Raw genomic sequence first — 19,854 nt, 5'->3', positions numbered from 1 at the left:
TATGTGAAAAGTGAAAACTGAAAAGTCGATTAGTCAAATCAGATTAATGTTTACGTTGAAGGTTTTTGTTTTTTGTGCCTTTTTAAACAATTTCATGGTCATTGAAGAGCCACGTGACATGAGGCTCAAATGCCAAAAAGGTGAAGACGGTATGATTTACCATGTTTAATACTTTCATAAATGAGTGAGAATGACGGTTGCTTGTAGTCTTGTACATCTTCATTTTCTCATCTTCATCTTCACCATGAACAGTCGGGCGAACTCTTGCCAGCAGTGGCCGGAAGTCACTGCATCTGCATCTGGATGATAAAGCTTGTGGAGGCTTAGGTAGGCACCCTTCGTCGCCTCCATTCTTCTCCTTGAACTGCTTCTCCCACAGCTATCGCTGCTGCTGCTGCCGGTGGTGCCTCTGGGTGCCGGACATACTACCACCACCAACACCAAAGACAACACTGATGAAGACCTAGAGCTCCCTCGGATTGACGGAGAGAAAGAAGAGAAAGACTGAAAGAGGCGAACAGTGTTGATTTTCCGGCGAGATATCACCGGATATTGCTAGTTCGGCAAGATATCGCCGAAAAATCGACAATATCCGGCAAATATCGTTTCGCCCTCTTATTTCGTTTCGCCGGTGAGCGAAACCAGCGAATTCCCCCGAAATTCGCCGAAATTACTTTCCCTGACTGAAAGTATTGAGAGGAAAAAAAAAAAAAAAGTAGAGGTTAGAGTTTTAGGAAGAAAATGATAGTTGTCGGGGGATGAAAATCACTGTTTTGGTTAATTTGATAAAACCAACGCTATTGATGCTATAATTGGGCATGAACTTTCATTGGATTGGGTAGGAGTTAGTCTCTTAGATGTGGTTCTAGAACTCAAGAGAACTTTTAGTTATATTATCTTTAACTTCATTAACAAGTCTGCAAACAGTTTTACATATTTTATTGCTCATGGGGGCTAGACTTTTGTCTCCCTCCAAGGATGTTAATCTGGAGAGCTTACTATAATTAGTTCGTTGGACAAAAAAAAAGAAAAGAGAAAAAAAGAGATAAACTCAAAACTAAATTAACTAATTTTGTCAATTAAAACATTGTGTGGCTATTTTTATAAAATGAAAATTAAGAATAACTAATCATGTGATTTTTCTAAATTTTATTTTATGATAAGAGATAAATTCATTGATTTTACATAAAGTCTTGAGAACTCTATATGTTCTCTAATCTTGTGGACTTATATCATTCTTTGTGAAGTGTGAACCTTAAACTATTCACAAATTTTCATTGGTATTATATGCCACACACATGCATGAACAAAAAAATTATTTATTGTGGATACTTATTTACTCATGGAGCTAAGACTTTGTTTTCCTTATTTAAAAGTGTGGTGGGAAGGCTATGTTAATGCTCCTATGGCTGATATGGGGTGAAGCATAACTATGATTTCGTGTTGCCATACGTCATCTATAGCAAACCCATGTAAAATGTTGAACAACTTACATAACACCCGCTATAAAAGAGATAAAACTCTTGATCACCGGCTATTACCTCTTGAATTATATAGCACCCATACTCAAAATTACAAGTTACTCTTGCTTATACTTAAAAATTATATAACTCCTACACTCACATTTTCACTTAAATAATTGTGTAAAATGATCAAAATACTCTTACTTATATTCAAAGCATTTAAAATGATTCACCAAATCTTTAGGTGGGTGAAAGAACCCTCTCTGTCGAAAAATACTCACCACTCCTCATTCATAGCTTTTTTTGTAAGAATTCTTTTAGGGCTTGTTTGGTTGCTTGAGTCAGAATTTCAAATATCTTGAGATTTCAAATCTATGAAGTCATGATTCACAAAATTAATTGTTTGGTTAACCTGGATATGTGGAATGAAAACTCTAGAGAGCTCTTCGTTCTCGTTTGAAAGCTGAAGTTCGGAGAGTTCCGTTAAAATGTTTAACTCTTTTATAATAAGAATAAAATCTCTGGATTTCACCACATACCTATAAATTTATAGATTCACGTTTTTAGTGTAAAAATATAAGTCTCTATATTTCATGTATAACAGTCAAACATTATAAATCTCGCAGTCATGAATCTAAAAATTTAAAAGCATTGAATTCAAGTAACCAAATAGACCTTCAGTCCTGCATTAGAGCCGAGAATGGAGGTTTTATTCCTTGAGACAAAGTCTTTGTTACAGAGAGACAAGGGCTTTTTTCAGTTCGATCAATGGAATCCACCTTGGCACAAAGCTTCAAAGTCTCACATTCTATGATGATAAAATTTGGTAACTCATAAAAATTCTACATCATTACATTTGTCCTTTATCCACCCTTTTCTCATAAAATGGCATATGACGTCCCAAATTGAACAGAATAAAGATATTTTGGGTAGGATCTTGCTTATATCATGCATATGACTATAAATTAGAATTTTAACATTTTTTTTCTCTCTCAAAGATAGGGTATCAGTTTGTTTTTTTTTTTTAATCAAACACAGAAGAGGAAATTCATTCAGATAAACAAGTCTGGAAAAATTTTATCGCATAAACAGAATTACTCATGACTCATGAGACATATTGCATGATGACTACATTATTTTTATTGCGATTTGTTATACTAGCATGATACATGAATTTTATTAGCATTTAAGATAATTATAACCTACTAAAAATAGTAATAATTATTAAAATTATATAGTTTGAGAATGACTGAAAATTTCACAATATCATGACAAAACCATATGCATGTTTCATTCAGCTCTTCTTGTTTTAACAACGAATTTAGAAGAAAACAATGTTACCGTAATTTTTTTCTTTCTTTCCCATCCTTTAGGCTGCGTTTGTTTGCTGGAATAAAGGTGAGGTGGGAAAAAAGGGGTAGACAAATTCTTGAAAAAAGTGTAGATTTATTATTTTTCCTTTAAATCCCAAAATTGTAGAATGTTTGGATGCTTGTGGTGGGAAAGTAAGAGACAAGCTTTCTTGATTTAAAAGAAACAATGAAGCTTGTCTGGTGAGGTGGCAGTCTAATTTTTTCATACCATTGCTTTTTAAAACCCCACATATTTGATGGGATTTTGTGGGAAAACTTAGAAAAGTAAAAAGTGAGACCCACCACTATTACTTTTTCACAAAACCCTTTCCTTTCATTTCATTTCCTTCTCCTTCACCCCACTACACATGGGGCCCACATGATTTTTTTCTCCACCCCATTTTTTTTACCCCACGTTTGCAAACAAACACAGCCTTATTGGGTAAGACAAATTGGCACAGCAACATCGTTTTAAATTTTGATACAATGCATTTTCCACTTTTTTTGCCACGGTGTCTCTAATTCATGAATGTTAATTTTCACACCACAGAGTCCACGGTGGATGTTGACCACATTATAATTTATTTTTAAAGAAAAAGGTAAAAGGAAAAAAATAAAGAGTAAAAGAAAGAAATGGAGTGGAAAATTAGCTTGGTTTAGTGAATGTTTGGTAAATAAATGGACCACTTGAGTGGTTGGGGGTGGTATTTGGTATTTTTTTTTTCATTGAGATTTGTTCAGGTCAACTTATACACATCTTAATTACACTCCTAGGTTATTTACCAAAAAAAAAAAAAAAAATTACATTCCTAGGTTTTATTCTTGTCCTCCAGGATATTCAAACCCTTGACTTCATAATTATGAGACGTTGAGTTTTTGAGTTTTACCAACTAAAGAACCCCTTGAAATTGAAGAGTAGAAACACATGACATTTCTTTCTTCACTTTTGAAGACTGAAGATTGAGAATACATTTTTCTTGTTTATGATAAAAATTATTTTAGGGTCTGTTTGGTTTCTTAAGTTAGGATATTTAAAATATTTAGAGATTTCAAATCTATGGAGTCATGATTTATAAAATTAACTGTTTGGTTAACCTTAATTTGTGGAATGAAAACCCTAGAGATTTCTTCGTTCTCATTTGAAAGTTGAAATTCGAAGAGTTCCGTTGTAATGTTTAGCCATTTTATAGTAGGAGACTAGGAGTGACGTACCCATAAATCTGTGGATTTACGTTTTTAATGTAAAAAGATAAACTCTAGATTTCATGAATTTTCACAACCAAATAGATATAAATCTTGTATTCATAAATTTTCACAACCATATAGATATAAATCTCGTATTCATTAATCCAGAGATTTCAAATATTTGAATTTATGTAACCAAGCAGGGTTTATGTAACTAATGGTTGCAAGTGAAAATACTAAAAATACTATAGTATATAGAAGTTACAACAACATCATTATTGATGCATTCTCATTTGCAAGCACCATGAAATTAAATGACAATATATCATTCAACATTATATTAAAATGACATTCTAATTAAGTGATTTAGTTGAATATCCTAATATTCCAATCCATTATACAATAATCTGAGAATCACATGCAACATGTGCCAATATGTGCTTGATCATGGGCATAATAACAAAAAATAAGAATAAAAATAAAAATGTGCTTGATCATTTTAAAGAACAATCTATCTGTGTGACACATGGATAAAAAAAGCTTTATTAGTAAGCGTTTTCGAATAATTCTAACATGGATTCTTTATTATTTTTCATGCTTTCTCATCATGAGAGTAATATATGAATAATGCTATTAACCTTCCTTTTTAAAATTTTTCCCCTAATTAAACACGTCGGTTATACGAATCATTGTCTTAAAATCAGTTTTAAAAATATTCAATATTTTTGAATTTTCACTTTATTTCTATTCGTTTAAGATAATTGACCCTTGATGGTTAAGACATGAAACTTGTTTTAATTCAACAGGTTTGGTTATTTAGTCATGATCCGGATCAATATAATGGAGCTAATTAGACTTTAGATTGATTAATTGTTGAATCAACAACATTAGATATCTGGCTTAAATGATAACTCATTTTGAAAGGCCAAAGATCTCCAAGAGTAGCCATTGTCACCAAATTTTTTAAAAGCCATTTTATAGTAGGAGAATTCTAGGATTGACCACACCATAAATTTACAGATTAGAGTAAATGGGTTTAATGTTTAAAAAGATAACACTTATTTTCCCATAATTTGTGATTTTCAAAGCCAAATAGTTAGGAGAAATGATCGTAAGGGTGTCAATTAATCCGAGATTTTAATTTGGTATTTTTTGTAGGACCAATTTAATCAACTAAGCACATAATTTACATAGTACGATACGATTTCGGTATTTGTAAAAACGGTTCGGTATTAAATGTAAGGCAAATGGTTTAAAGTGAAATAGGGTACAATAACCATGCCACTTTAGTTATAGTCATTAAGATCCTAATGAAATTCAACATAAAACATTATTGGTAGCATTCTGATATGTAAGCACCATGAAATTAAATGACAATATATCATTCAACATTATATTAAAATGACATTCTAATTAAGTGATTTAGTTGATTATCCTAATATAAAAATTAATATTAAAAGAGGCAAAGTAAGCAAATATAAGAAGATGAAAAGACGAAACAAAGAACAGTAAAGGTAAAGTGTTTTAATTGTAAAATTATATTTATATCTCTTAATTTAGTATGGTTTTGATACATACTAAATTTAGACAATGTGATTCAATACAATTAAACAGTTTAAGCACGTGCAATTGACACCTTTATTGATCACACACGATAAAATCGATGGAGATGTCTAACAAATTATTATTTTTTGGTAACCATCTAAGAAAATTTCTAGTGTCAAGGATAGCGACTGAATGCGTACTCCGCGACTCGCAAATCTTTAAAAGCTTAACACGTCACCATCACAAAAGTTAGATACCATTGACACAAAGAAGGTCAAGTATGCTGGCCCATTGTTTTTTCTAGAGAAAAAGTATAATTAATTATAAAAATATATATATTCTTTTGTGGTGTTGATGATCCTTTTTATATAGTCTTCTTTATAAAATATAACACATAAAAAAGAAATTTATTGATTGTATTTTATTCATTTTTGTCCTTATCAATTTGGTTATACAAAGAGACACAGTGTAGAAGGAAGGAAGTTCAAATTTAAGACTTCATCTACTACTACTATTTATAAGAAATTACCACTACTGCACCAGTAACGTGTTCAAAACAATTTATAGATTTATCTTGTATCTTCAATTGAGAATAGAATTTTGTCTTCTTTACTTGTCCAAAAAATATGAATTTTCTCCTAATTCAATTATCATTCATTATAAAAATATATTAATCTTAGTTAATATAATAAGAAGATAGTTCATGTCTACAAAAAAAAAAAAAAAAAAAAAAAAAACACCCATTAATTGTGCTTGGAAATAAAATATTTTGATTGGCAAAAGGGTCATTTTAGGGAAGGGACTGGGAAGAAAATTCTTCCCTCCACTCAGTAGTTAAAGACCCAAGTATATATCATCACATATCATAATACATCATTATAAGTTATTGCCACCATTATAGTAGAGTTTTAAGGGTCCGTTTGGCACCATCCAAACTCCCATATCAAATATTTATTCATTTATGTATTTTTTTTTTTCTTTTAGAATGTATAGTTTATATCAGAGGTGAAGATTATTACATATACCACAGGGAGTGTCGAGCTTGTGACCTATTCCCTAAGATACTAGTAGTTGTTGTGTCAGTTGAGTCATCAAATGAACCAAAAATCGACTATATCAGACTTAGAACCATTGATTAAACAACCCTTCAATGTAAATGTGTTTCTAGCATATGATGGTAGTCTATTATACAAGGGTAGTAAATCCAAAGAGGTCATGAGTTCGAACATCTATCTATATCACATCTTTCCTCCTCCCCCAATGAGCCCTACTCGGCATGACTGGTTTGAAAATGACAGAGAAAAAAAAAAAAAAAAAACCACCTTTTCATGGTAACACGCCAAATCTTTTGCCTGGTAACTTATACAAAAAATTGAGACGAAAAAAATAAAAATTATACAAAAAGAAATATAAAATAAATGATAATAATTACTAGATGGTACTTTTCATCCCATTTAAAATTAAAACTTGCCTAACAGAGTTGCCCACTTGATATATATTATACACTGTGGTTGACATCAAAGCATTAGATCCACGCACCATGCCTTGGGTTTGTGTCATTTTTCGGTTATTTATTGAGGGATGTTAACATCTATTCCTTCTCTTTATTAGAGCCATGTGGTAGTTGGTGATCATTTTAAAAGCCTCTTTACCCACTCAACAGTGAAAATCAAGAAAATGGCAAAATCAAGAGAGAGATGGATGATTAAATGAAGTGTTATATAAGATTGATCACAAATTAACATGGAGAAGTTGTCAGTTGTAACTAACCAAAACTATTAATGGTGGATAGAATCCATTTAATGCAAGTAGGAATAAAACCTTATCCGTTTAAAAAGCGACGTTTGACCGTTTGAGTCTCTTCAAAGTTTCCTCTACGAAGCCCAGAACCCCAGACCCAGAAACTGAAACTTTCCAAATTAATGCCAAGCGATTGGAGTTTCCAACTTCTAGGAGTTACGAATTTCACACTAAATTCTTCATTTATCGAATGAGTTTCTGGGTAATGTAGAAGAATAAATTCAAAACCACAGACTCTTAGGATCAAAACCCAATTTAGCTTAATATCATTACTTTTCTTCCAAAGAATACAAAACTGTACCAAGAAACAATTGCAATTGGTCATTCTGACTCATCAACCATTATCAATTGTCATTTCTGAGTAGTTGTTGTCGATAAAGAATAGGGCACAGTAATTAGTATCTCTACTGTTGCTGCAAGACAAGAGATTGAGGGAAGCCCCACAGTACCGACAATCCTTTATTCGAAGAAGATTTTTCGCTGGAAAAGAAAGCTTCCTGTGTGTTTTGTTTTTATTCGAGATCCGTCTCTGAACCGGAAAGCTTACTGTATGGTGTAAAATTCACGATTCTCCAGGTTTATTTCTTCACCTGTCGCTTTGGATCAATTCTAAATTCCATGTAATCGTTCTTGCCAAACTTTGACTAGGAGGAAAAAAAATTATTAGATTTGGTAATTTACAGTGGATACCCAGATGGAGATTCTAGTGGATTTTTCCAGATTTCAGTTTTATTTTTCTTTTTGATTATCAATGCCCACTTGATTTTTCATCGTTTTCAGTCCTCAGAGGAACAGTAGATTAAAACAGGAAAACAAATTTTTTGATTTCATTATCTAATCATCGCCACCTAATTTGAAAAATTTAAAGGTAAAGAGCATATAGATTAACCAAAATAAGGACAAAATCTGGATATTACCTGATAAAGAACTACCCTATATTAAATATTTAAAAAAAATTTCCTCATGGAGCCCACTTCACGGAGTAGCATGGCTTCGTTTTCAAGTCCACTCTTCATAACAAATCCAAAAGGAAAATACTCTCTCCCCTGTTTTTCTTCTGGTCTTACTTCACACTGCGTGTGAGTTCTTCTGTGGAAAGTAACAGAGAGAAGTTTCTGCAGAGAAAGTTTGTGCAGGTCCGATGAGAAAAGGGTATCTATGTTTCAGGATGGGTTCCTGTATTACGATCGAGGAGAAATCAGATTATGACGTGAAACCCAGTTTTCAGATTGCTTCCAAGGCCAATAAGAGACTGATCCCTTTGCCAACCAAGTTCGAAAAATTCGTAAAAGGCGATCGCTGCAACTCTGAACTGGGTTTTAAGGCCATGTCTTCGCCGCAACTCTCCTCTTTGAAGAGTTCTAAGGACTTCGGTATGATTCTGATTATCCTATTCTTCTTTTGTATGGAAGAACTTTGTGTTCTTCGAATTGTTCCTAATGGGTTTCAGTTTGTACTTGTATCATTCTTCATTGATTTTGCTCTGACTTTTCTGAATTCTTATTTTCTTCTGGAGCTTCGATAAGGATCGTATTTTTCTTCCCTGTTAACCTACATATTTATTGGGTTTGTTAATATTTGTTTAGTTTTCACGGATCAAACGTAACTGCAGGGTATTTTTAGCAGTATAATAGTATTGGGGTTTTGACAAGGACGTATGGTTTATCATTAGTAGTTTGTTGTTTGATCTTTGATTAGAGCTTATGGATACATTCTATTGTTGCAGAAAATAATTCACCTTCCTTAGAAATTGATTTTGTTTCCTCTGTTGTTTAGTTTTACTCCTTTTAAGTTAACCTTCCCTTGATTTTTCAAACATTTAGTCTCTTAACCATGATGAATTCCAATCTGTTGAAATTTAACACAACTGTAGAGGTTAATTCCACCAGGGCTACCATGGCAGATAGGTGCCAACCTTGTTTACCTGCTGTTTCTACCACCTCCCTCCCCCCTTCTTCTTTTTCTAATGTTTGTTATCTTTAATATCGAATTAACAAGTGCATCTCAGGGTTCTGATCATATTTCAGGCTCTATCGGTCTCTTCTGATTTTATTATTGAATAGAGTTTTTGATTTCTGCTGCAAAAGCAGGCTTCTTGGATCATTTATTTATTCCTGGGAAAAGGGTATTCTCACTTCTCAGGATTACTTCATTTTAGCTGCATTCCTGCCCATGATATTGGATTTATCTTTGAAAGGTTCTTGGCTGTGTCCATTATCCCAATCAACAACCACAGAACAGGGCTTTCTTTTATCTATTGGAGATTCAATACTTTGTTGGTGATGTCTTAATAGGCAATTGAAGAGCGATTTCCGGGTGAGGTTGAAATGTCTGGTATTCTGTCCTCTGTAAAACACTAAATTTGATCAAGCTCCAATGTCACTGAGGTTTCCTATCATGTAGGCAGTAGCAGTATACAGTTAAATGCCTTGTGGGTATCTACTGCAAAAATGAACGGGGTAACTCTTATCTGTATTTGGTATTGAGACCAATTGACATGCATGCCGGACTTGCAGGCCTCATGTTTGATGGTTCTTGTGTCTTCTGCATGATGAGAGACCAATTTTCCTTACTAGAATTAGAATATCCAGTATCAATCCCTATAGAGTGCTAGCTTAAACTTATATATGTATCTCATATGAATTGATCTATGCCATCAACAACTTGATGTTTTCAGTTTTCTTATTCTTATCTAAGAATACGTGTGTGGTCCCTTCTGTTTGAACTAAACCTTTTTCTGTTGGCAGGTAGTAAAGAGGAGATCTTCTTTGAATCCCAAGCTTGGTTAGATTCAGATTGTGAAGATTTCTATAGTGTAAAGGGTGGTAAGATACTAATGATGATTTGGTTCTTTCTTTTCCTGCATCTCTTGCATGGAGTAATTTTCTTATGGATTTGAGAATTGCTTTCATAGGATCTCTTTTGTTTTTGCAGATTTTACCCCATCTTGTGGCAATACTCCGAAACATCCGAGCTTCTCAGTAGCACCTCAATCTAATAAATCTACTCCTACAGATGGATCTGTTGGCACCAAAACTGAGTCGCCTCCATCTGGCAGGAAAAAGATTTTAGCTGAGCTCTTCCTTGAGAGTTTTAGGCGTGATCAAGATGCTGACAATCAAATATGTGCAGTTTACCAGACTATATCTAAAGAAAAACTAGAGTCTAATAAACCATTCAACCCAAACCTCACTCCTAGTCCTAGATCTTCTTATGAATCCCCCTACATGAATGGGGTGAATTCTATTTGCAGCAAGGATACAGCTTCAAATCAAGATTTTAAACCTGAAAAAGGGAAATTAACCAAGGCTGCACAATGGTGCCTCCCAAGTTTTGTTTGTGGTAGCCCTAGTGATAGGAAGAAGAATTTGGCCCCTGTTCCCATTGAGGGAAGGTTAGCACAAACTTGATTTTCTTTCAAGTATTTACTTCCAAGTCAGGTAACTAGACAAAGTAAATACCTTAGGTCTCCAAATTTGAAATCCGATGTCCTCTTTTCTATCATTTTGGGGGATTTTCATTGTGATCCATGAGAAGCATGGCATTCACTGGAAATCTATCTTGTGCCCTTGAGTATATCTCGAGAGAATTGCAGCATGTATTAACTGAGATAATGGAAAAGGAAATATGGGGTTGAAGAGGGAAGAAGGCTTGCTTTGTGCTGTAATATCCAGAAGTCATTGCCACTTTTTGGTTGAAGTTGTTGTGTATTTTTCCTACAAACATAATTCAGAGGTTATTGTAATGCACACAGATATTATGTACAGCAAGCAAATATATTTGGAAAGTAAATCTAATTATATTAGTCCATGCTTTTCAATATATCATTCTGGATTGAAAATTTTCAATCTTCCCAAAATCTGATTGTTAATAGGATGATCCATGTGGTTCACTATGAGGCCTAAGATCACTATCATGTCTTTGTGATTCTGGTTCCTGAAATCTCTTAATTCAATTCTGGCTTCTTGTATCACCCAGCTTTCACTAGGTTTCTCCCTTCTGCCCCAACAGAATCAGAAATCTGCTCTAGTTAACTAATCTAACCTAAGAGCTCTTCAGGGATTTAAGTTCAGATTCCACTGGGCTGGGTCTAAGGCTTGAAACCAAAGCTAAGTTTATTTTTTTGTCAGTTTAAGAAACCAAATAAATTATACTTTCCTTCCCATTTAGCCTAAGACCAAAGTCTAAACCCTAAATCCTAATTCCAAACCCTAACTCTAAATATAATATCATGTATCATAAATCCAAGCTCTAATTTACCCAAAAAAAGAAAAAAAAAAAAAAAAAAAAAAAAGGAAAAACCAAACTCTAGATCGACACACTAAATTCTATTACCTAAAAAAACATTAAAAAAAGTTAACACTAAATCTTTTACACTTTGACCCACCTACCTAAAAGAATTGGGATCTTCATCTCTTCACCAACCATTAAGAAGGGAATCCACCTTTAAATTCCAATAAGAAAAATCAAAGATGGTCTCTTTAATAGATTTTGTCCTAATGTGTGGTAGAAAAAATGTGCAAAAAACAAAACCTCTCTACCTATTGGATAGAGAATTTGAAGTGTAGGCGAAAATTGTTCTAGGATGCTGGGAATCCGGATCATCTTTCCATCGGAGAGCACAGAGTGCTCCCTGATGGCTTCCTCACCACAAAAACCAGTGGGTCCCACTGGTAGAAAAAAAATTTATTTTAATTTTTTTCAAAAAATGTTTTTTACCATGGGCCCCACTAATCTTTATAGTCAGGAAGCGTCGGGGTCGCTGATCCGGACTCAGATGCTGGTGGGCCTTCATGAAGAACCCGAACTTTTTTTTGGTAAGAGAAGAACCCGAATTATTGCTATTAAATAACGGATAATAAATTAATAATAGCTACCAAAAAAGAAAAGCAGATAATAATAGTAAAGGAATCTAAACAAATAGCTTTAGGTTTCATGTGAACTAATAGGCCAAAATGGGGTATAAAATGCTGTTTTGGTGGGTCCAGCAGCGATGGGAACGAAACATAGAAGTCTGCAAAGCCCATCCGTGCCCAATCCCTCCAAAGCCACAAAAGGCCAACACTCACGGGAGAAAATAAAAAAAAATGAAATTCAGAACTACCAGAGTACTCTGTTCTGCAAGTACTTTATTTGTATGATGCCTCTCAAATGATGATCATGAAGAAGATGTTAAACCCGAATCTGGGAATTCAGTTCCCAAATCAATATTCCATTATTTCTTTCTCTTTCAAAGTGCAGAAGTATTTCCAAGTCAGAAATCAGAAATCAATTACTGTTTGCCAATGGATCTCTATGATTTGCAAGGAGGGTTCTCCATATGGTCCATCGTGGTGACCTTTTTCATGCTTGTCTTCGTGGCCAAGGCCAACGATGCTGTGGGGCTGTGCGGGTCTTCTGTGATCGTACATGGTTACCAATGCGAGGAGTTCTATGTAAGAGAGGCATAGAGAGAGCTTCTTACTTCTTACTCACTTGCAAAACTAGCAGAGTTTCTTCATGTCTACGGTGATGAAATCCAAATTTATTTGTTGATTTGTTGATTCAAGTGTTGTTGATGAGTACGAGATCGTTTCAGGTGAAAACAGAAGATGGGTTTGTTCTTAACATGCAAAGAATCTCAAGAGAACGTTCATCTGGCCATGGAAATGTCAACAGAGAACCAGTCCTGCTGCAGCATGGTGTACTGGTGGTATGTTTATCACAACACGAAAATTAGTTACTCTACAATCTACACTATTGCATCTCTTGCTTCACGATTTTTCCTGGTTTTCATGAAATTTTTAAGATTCATTTAATTTAATATATCCAAAACAAATGAATAATGCCATAAACCCCTGTTCACTCACGGAATTTACAATGAACAGTGAACAGAGACTTGGAACTTGGCTTGCTCTCAACTTTGGATTTTCTCACCATAACTGGTGACAATGATGTGCTTTTCTTTTTTGTTTTCTTGAGTTGATTTGAAGACGATGCTTATACATATAGGATGGGATGTCATGGCTCGTGAATCCTCCTCAAGAATCCCTGCCATTTGTCTTGGTAGATAGTGGGTTTGAAGTATGGATTGCTCACACCAGAGGAACTAGATTTAGCCGTCAACACGCTACTCTTGATGCATACCAACCTGTAAATGTTTATCATTTTCATCACTTCAATCATATTTATAAGTGAAATTTGAGCTCAACATAAAAGCTTTTAAGTACTAATCGTCTAATCAAAACTTAATTAATGTGTACTAACGCAGGAATACTGGAATTGGTCTTGGGACGAGCTAGTTGAGTATGATCTCCCAGCTACTTTCAACCTTGTATACCACCAAACAGGCCAGAAGCTCCATTACGTGGGCCATTCCTTGGTTGTCATCTTTGAATATAATCTTACTTATTATTCTCTAATTTGTGAATCAGTATTATTGTATCTAAACAAATGGAGTTGCTGAATTAAAGCAGGGGACTTTGATTGCTTTGGCATCTTTTTCTGAAGGGAAGTTGGTGGACATGTTGAGATCTGCAGCTTTGCTCAGTCCTGTTGCCTACTTGAGCCATATGACCACTGCTCTCGGTGTCCTCGCTGCCAAAGCTTTCTTAGGAGAGGTAATTAATGATCATTGATCTCGGTGTCTATGCTTTTTTCATATTTCTTCACCACACAATAGAAGTGAGGTTACCGAGGACCCATTGGAGTCCCAACCTTGATTCAAAAAATGAGACCCATGTTTAAGTATCGGCAAATAAATCGAAGGTGGGATTCCTAATGAATCTCACATGGACCCTACCCTTTTTGTGTGGTGAAGAAATGCATACCTCCTCCAGAAGGGAGGTGATCTAACCTTTACCCCTGAAGGGTAATGAATCCTGACTCATATTTGCTCTATATCTTCATAATAATTTCATAGCTTTCCTGTCAAGTGACTAGTTGCTGATGTATGATTACGAATGTCTTTCTGCTTTAGCTGTTTACCTCTCTAGTGGGTGTAGCAGAGTTCAACCCCAAAGCGTAAGATCCCAGTGAAATTGATTAGATGTCATTCTTTTTCTATCTGAAAACATGACAAAAATTTGAAGGTCTGATCATGAGTTTCATGGGTAACTGAGGACAGGGATGGAGTTGCCCAGTTTCTGAACTATCTCTGCAAGAATCCTGGGATCGATTGCTATGATCTGATGACCTCAATCACAGGTTTCTAGCCATACTTGATCTAGATCATCTATTGCCAATATTCCCAATTCATGATTTTTACTTTAATGCAAGCAGGTCAAAATTGCTGTCTGAATGCCTCCACTGTTGATCTCTTCCTGAAGAATGAGCCTCAGTCGACCTCCACCAAGAACTTCATTCATCTTGCTCAGAGTAAGCATTATTAATTAGCACTAATTGTCCTGAGAAGATGAGATTAAGCAAATACATTAATAAACTGTGCAGCTGTGAGAGATGGGGTGTTGTCAAAGTTCGATTATGGGTTCCCAGGGAAGAACAGGGTGCATTACGGTCAAGGAACGCCACCCAGATATAACTTGTCAAACATTCCCAGAAATCTTCCTCTGTTCTTCAGCTATGGAGGAAAGGATGCTCTTTCAGACGTTAAAGATGTGGAGATGTTGCTGCAGGAGCTTAAGTTCCATCAAGGAAAAAATCTTACTACTCTGTTCATCGAGAATTATGCACACCAGGATTTCATCATGGGTGTCAATGTCAAGGAGATGGTCTACAATTCCATTGTCTCCTTCTTCAGAGCTCACTCGTGAATCATGATTCCCACCCGTGATATTTTCACCATCATAATAATTCATTGTCTTCAGTGTCAACAACAGTTCTAAAATAATAATTAATTTTGATTTTTGTTTGTTTTATATTTTTCCTTTTTCGGTACATGAACCGGTTCAGAGACCAAAACAACAAAGCCAACTGCCCATTAAGAACATTAGAAAACTTCTAGGCTGTGTTTATTTGTTGGAATAAAACTGGGGTGGGAAAATTCTTGAAAAAAATGTAGATTTTTTACTTTTTCCTTAAATCTCAAAATGGTAGATTGTTTGGGTGCTTGGGGTGAGAAAGTGAGAGACAAGTTTCCTTAAATCAATAAATGATGTGGCAGCCCAACTTTCCCACCTTAAGTCATTTTAAAACCCCACATATTTGGTGGGATTTGGTAGAAAAGTTGGAAAAAGTAAAAAGTGGAACACTTTTTTACAAAACTCTTTCCTTTCCTTTCCTTCTCCCTCACCCCACTACACATGGGGGGCCCACATGTTTTTTTTTCTTTCTCTTACCCCACCTTTGCAAACAAACGCAGCCCTAGGGAACTAGATTTAACGATCATAGGCTTGATCTCTTTTGTAAGTGAACATTTATTAAAGCACTTTGCAAGAACCCCTTTATAAGCACCTTGTGGTCCCTTAATGGATTTACATCTTATACAATTCGCTCTCCTATTTTCTTGAAGCTCTTTGCCTAATTGACCACTACATCAACATTTATGCACTGTTTGTTTAGTGGAATAAAGGTGAGGTGAGAAAAACTTCAAAAAATTAAAAATTTTTAATGGAAACAATCTTTTACTTAATTAAGAAAGTTTGTCTGCTCAGGTAGCATGATAATTTTTCTATCCTATATATTTCTAAAATCTCATAAAATAAGTAAAATTTTGTAGAAAAATATGAAAAAAAATTAAGTGAAACCTACATTTAACACTTTTCTACAAAATCAAAAAAACAGTTTTGAAGAAAGATATGCTTAGAGCGTGATCAGGATGCCTTGTGTGTTCCTTGTTATTCACTATTTCCTACACGGTGTTGCACATTTATTGACACCGTATTGATTGATTGCATGGTATGGACATGAAGAGAATGACATGCAGAACCAGAACTATTTCACTAAGCTTTTGAATTCCATTGTTGCCCAGCCCGACAGTTTAGGTTAGGTGAGGGAAACATGTTAGAAGCTTTCATCCATTAAGAGTGGACTTCTACCCAAAAAAACATCCATTGAGCGTGAACCAAGTTAATAAAATCCTCCATTTAATACCCTCTTTCTTTTCTCAATGTTTTCTTTATTTTTATATGAACTGTCTATGTTGTTCATATTTTGCCTCGGTTGTCGAAATACCATTAAACTTTGAGATATGAGATATTGGAGAAAACTATGGTCGGTTATTGTTGTTCTCTTTTCTTATGTTTTTTTCAGCAACAGTTTAAATTAAATTCATTCTGTCTTATTGTGTGATTATATATACGATGTTTAATTACAAGAGAATTTTTATTTATTTATTTAATTATGAACAAGTAACTCTAGCTCATTACCTTAAAATCACTCATCATCATGTTGCACAGGTTCCTCATCTTGGTGCTTTGAATCTGACTCATTAATTTGGTGTTTCGGATCTGGCTCATCATCACATTGCATAGACTTCTTATCAAATTGGCACTGGGCTAATCTCAGGCATCTTTGGTTTTGAGTTGAATTCTTTTGCAATTAGGACAAGGACAGGCGTAAGGCCCGCCCGACCGCTTTCATCTGAATATTAGTTATTTCTTTAAAGTTCAGTCACTTAAGTTGTAGATCTATCGGAAATGAAGTGGGATAGTCAGAATTGCTTTAAGATATCAAATTCTGCAAGCTCATATTGTGTGTACAGTTGGGATTCCGTCATCATTAGGTCACACGATTATGCATTGCTACGATATAATGTTATCTCATATGTTGGGATTTCCATTTTTTTCCTTTTTGTTTCAAACATTGGATAACAATTGTTAAAAGTTCAGTTTCCTTGGCTGAAATTTCCTAGTTATTATTAATATTACAAAAATGTTATCCAAGGATTGTATATTACCGGAAATTGAGCTCACACCTGAGAGGATGATTTTAAAGGAGAATGACGATTGATGATTACTTCAGGCTTGACAACTTAGGTTGTAAGCAAAGCTATTGATGGAATGGGAATCAAATGGAGAACCTTACCTTGCATGCTAACCTTTACTTGAAGCTTTGGATGAAGTGGATATGACTCTGAATCCATTGTGGCTTAGCGGACAATGCAGTGCAAGTTTACACTAATTAATGCCTCTCTTTGTAGTTCCATTCGTAAGGGTTCTATGTGGGCAACTTGCAATCTGTAACCTTTATAGAATTGGATCATTATCAGTAGTAATCCTTCCAGTCCAGGGACGCTAGCTAGCGAGCTTCTCTCTGAATAAAATATTTACCTACCCAGATGCCACTATTGTGATGTGATTGTGCCTATTCACCTCCAAGTTTCCTCATAACTTAATGCATTATAAAAGCCCCCAACAAGGAAGTCTCAATCCAGAAACAAGGCAGAGAAAGAGGAAGAAGAAGAATTTGAGAATGGGTAGTGCAGTGAAAGCAGCAGCAGCAGCAGAAGCAGTGTTGGTGGTGATATTAATCCTGTCGGAAGGGATAAGAGAAGGCAATGCTACAAAACATACAGTGGGTGGGAGTCAAGGCTGGGATGTGTCTACAAATCTCAACTCCTGGGCATCATCCCATACTTTCATGGTCGGAGACCAACTCGGTATGTCAAGTCTTCCTCAACTTTTTTTTTCTTTTGTCATTTTATTTTATTTTATTTTGATTCGACACAAATGCACAATCACGAAAAAGAACACAAGCATATATATATATATATATATATATATATATATATATATATATATATATATATATATATATATATATATATATATATATATATATATATATATATATATATATATATATATTGAGTTCTGGATGGATGCACAATATGAAATAAATAAAAAACAAGCAAAAACACATTCATCAAAACCAAGAGATTTACTGTAGTTAGCAAGATTGCCCATACCACCAAAGAGAAAGATTCTAGTACTATATGATCACTTTCGCACCTTAGAAATTACTATCCTTTTTCATTTTTTTAGGTTATCCTCAGAAAATTATTTATAGAAAAGCCTGAAATCTTTTTATCCGTATGATTAAAATTCTACCTTGAACTAATATTGATCTATAATCTGCTCCAATTACAAATACAGCAAAACTTTAGTTATATGTGCAACCAAAAATACAAGACATATACCCAAACCCAACACTTCTTCTTCTTTTTTAAATCTTTTTTCAACTTCTTAACATTTATTTTTGCTCGGCAGAGTTCAAGTACACAGCAGGGCTACATAGTGTGGTGGAACTGGGAAGCGAGAGTGAATACAAAAGTTGCAACATAGGGAATGCAGTGAACACCATGAGTGATGGGAAGGACGTAGTGAAGCTAAGCAAAGTTGGGACTAGGTTTTTCGTTTGTGGGACTTCAGGCCACTGTGCTCAGGGCATGAAGCTCAAGGTCAACATCCTCGCAGCTTCTGCAGCTGCCAATAATACCAGTTCCTCTCCTTCTTCTGCTTCTGCATCTTCCGCTTCTACCCTGCAATCCAATAATGTATACTTGGTTCCAATAACTCTACTGGTATCCATCACCGTCGTTACTCTTCAGATTGCAGCTAAGAAGTAGTCAAAATGTGTGATTCTTGATGAAATGGTCTCTTGAGTTGTGTGTTCGGATTTGAGAAGTGAGAGAGAGCTGTTTTTACATTTATAATTTTAATGCCTAAATTATTATTGTAATTGTGACTCTTGAGAGGAATTGAGTAATTAGAGTTTTTAAATTAACATATTATATGTGTAATTATTGGGTTTTTTTTGAGTGATTCACATTTATCACCCTACATAAGATGTAATTTCACTTTCACCTCAATTTTCGCTACATAGGGATGTTCTCTCCTTTACTTTCAAAACAAAATAGAGTCGGGATCACTTTTCCGTACCCGAAATCTCTGCACCATACAATAGGTGATGAGTTTACAATTGAGAATTGATAAAATAGTTAAGAGGTGAGACGTACACAGGATCTCACATAGGTCCCACATGAGCCCCGCCCTTCTATTGTATGATGAATAAGCATTAGTAGAGCTGTATGAGTAATCTAAGAACAAATATCCTCTCCATCCAGGCTCTTTGTGTGTTCAACCTCTGAATAGATGACATGTGGATGGCTTTAATTGCAACTATTGGATTTATTAAGTAATGATTCAAATTTGATAGTTACGATTAAATTCGTCCATATTTCATCCATCTAATGTTAGATGCACTGGACGCACGAAGGGGCTGGACGGAAAGAATCTGAATCAATGATCAGATTCGAAATAAGCTAGTAGTAGTGAAGAGGTCTTGAGGTTGATTCTGATTAATGGTTTATGTAAATATGTAATATCCCCATCTTTAATATATCAAAAGTTCTCTCCCAAAAAAAATTAATAAAAGAAATTAGAAAGAAAAAAAAAGGAGAAAAAAAACCCTCACTTTGAAAACCCAGAAAGCCCTTTAGATGCTGAAAATACGGAAATTGTAATGGATTACTTCCTCAAAATCATTGCGAACAACGTTCACGTTCTGCGCTCTACCTCTTAAGCTTTGCCTCGGTAGAAGCAAAGAAAATGACGAACCAGCGAGAGTCG

At 34.8% G+C, this 19,854-nt stretch overlaps 3 protein-coding genes across 3 annotated transcripts; all 3 read left to right on the top strand.

Moving 5' to 3' along the window:
- Positions 1–8,380: 8,380 nt before the first annotated feature.
- Positions 8,381–11,766, top strand: LOC149020022 (uncharacterized protein At3g27210-like). The gene is made up of 3 exons (XM_089148032.1): positions 8,381–8,718; positions 10,093–10,170; positions 10,280–11,766. Exons 1-3 carry the CDS (start codon positions 8,487–8,489, stop codon positions 10,753–10,755), a joined length of 786 nt encoding a protein of 261 aa, XP_089004158.1. The 5' UTR covers positions 8,381–8,486; the 3' UTR covers positions 10,756–11,766.
- Positions 11,767–12,418: 652 nt separating this feature from the next.
- On the top strand, positions 12,419–15,284 carry LOC149020021 (triacylglycerol lipase 2-like). Its single transcript, XM_089148031.1, has 9 exons — positions 12,419–12,780; positions 12,924–13,037; positions 13,337–13,477; positions 13,596–13,706; positions 13,801–13,944; positions 14,304–14,347; positions 14,451–14,530; positions 14,606–14,701; positions 14,774–15,284. Exons 1-9 carry the CDS (start codon positions 12,631–12,633, stop codon positions 15,094–15,096), a joined length of 1,203 nt encoding a protein of 400 aa, XP_089004157.1. The 5' UTR covers positions 12,419–12,630; the 3' UTR covers positions 15,097–15,284.
- A 2,207-nt stretch (positions 15,285–17,491) lies between these two features.
- On the top strand, positions 17,492–19,079 carry LOC149020020 (Cupredoxin superfamily protein). Its single transcript, XM_089146860.1, has 2 exons — positions 17,492–17,882; positions 18,493–19,079. The coding sequence occupies exons 1-2, from the start codon at positions 17,618–17,620 to the stop codon at positions 18,849–18,851; spliced, it is 624 nt and encodes a 207-aa protein (XP_089002986.1). The 5' UTR covers positions 17,492–17,617; the 3' UTR covers positions 18,852–19,079.
- Positions 19,080–19,854: the final 775 nt, after the last annotated feature.

The sequence above is a fragment of the Hakea prostrata genome, chromosome 3 (assembly GCF_041222555.1).
Source record: "Hakea prostrata isolate BN-2017 chromosome 3, UWA_Hpros_2, whole genome shotgun sequence".
NCBI classification, from domain to species: Eukaryota; Viridiplantae; Streptophyta; class Magnoliopsida; order Proteales; family Proteaceae; genus Hakea; species Hakea prostrata.
This window is presented reverse-complemented; position numbering and strand designations above follow the sequence as displayed.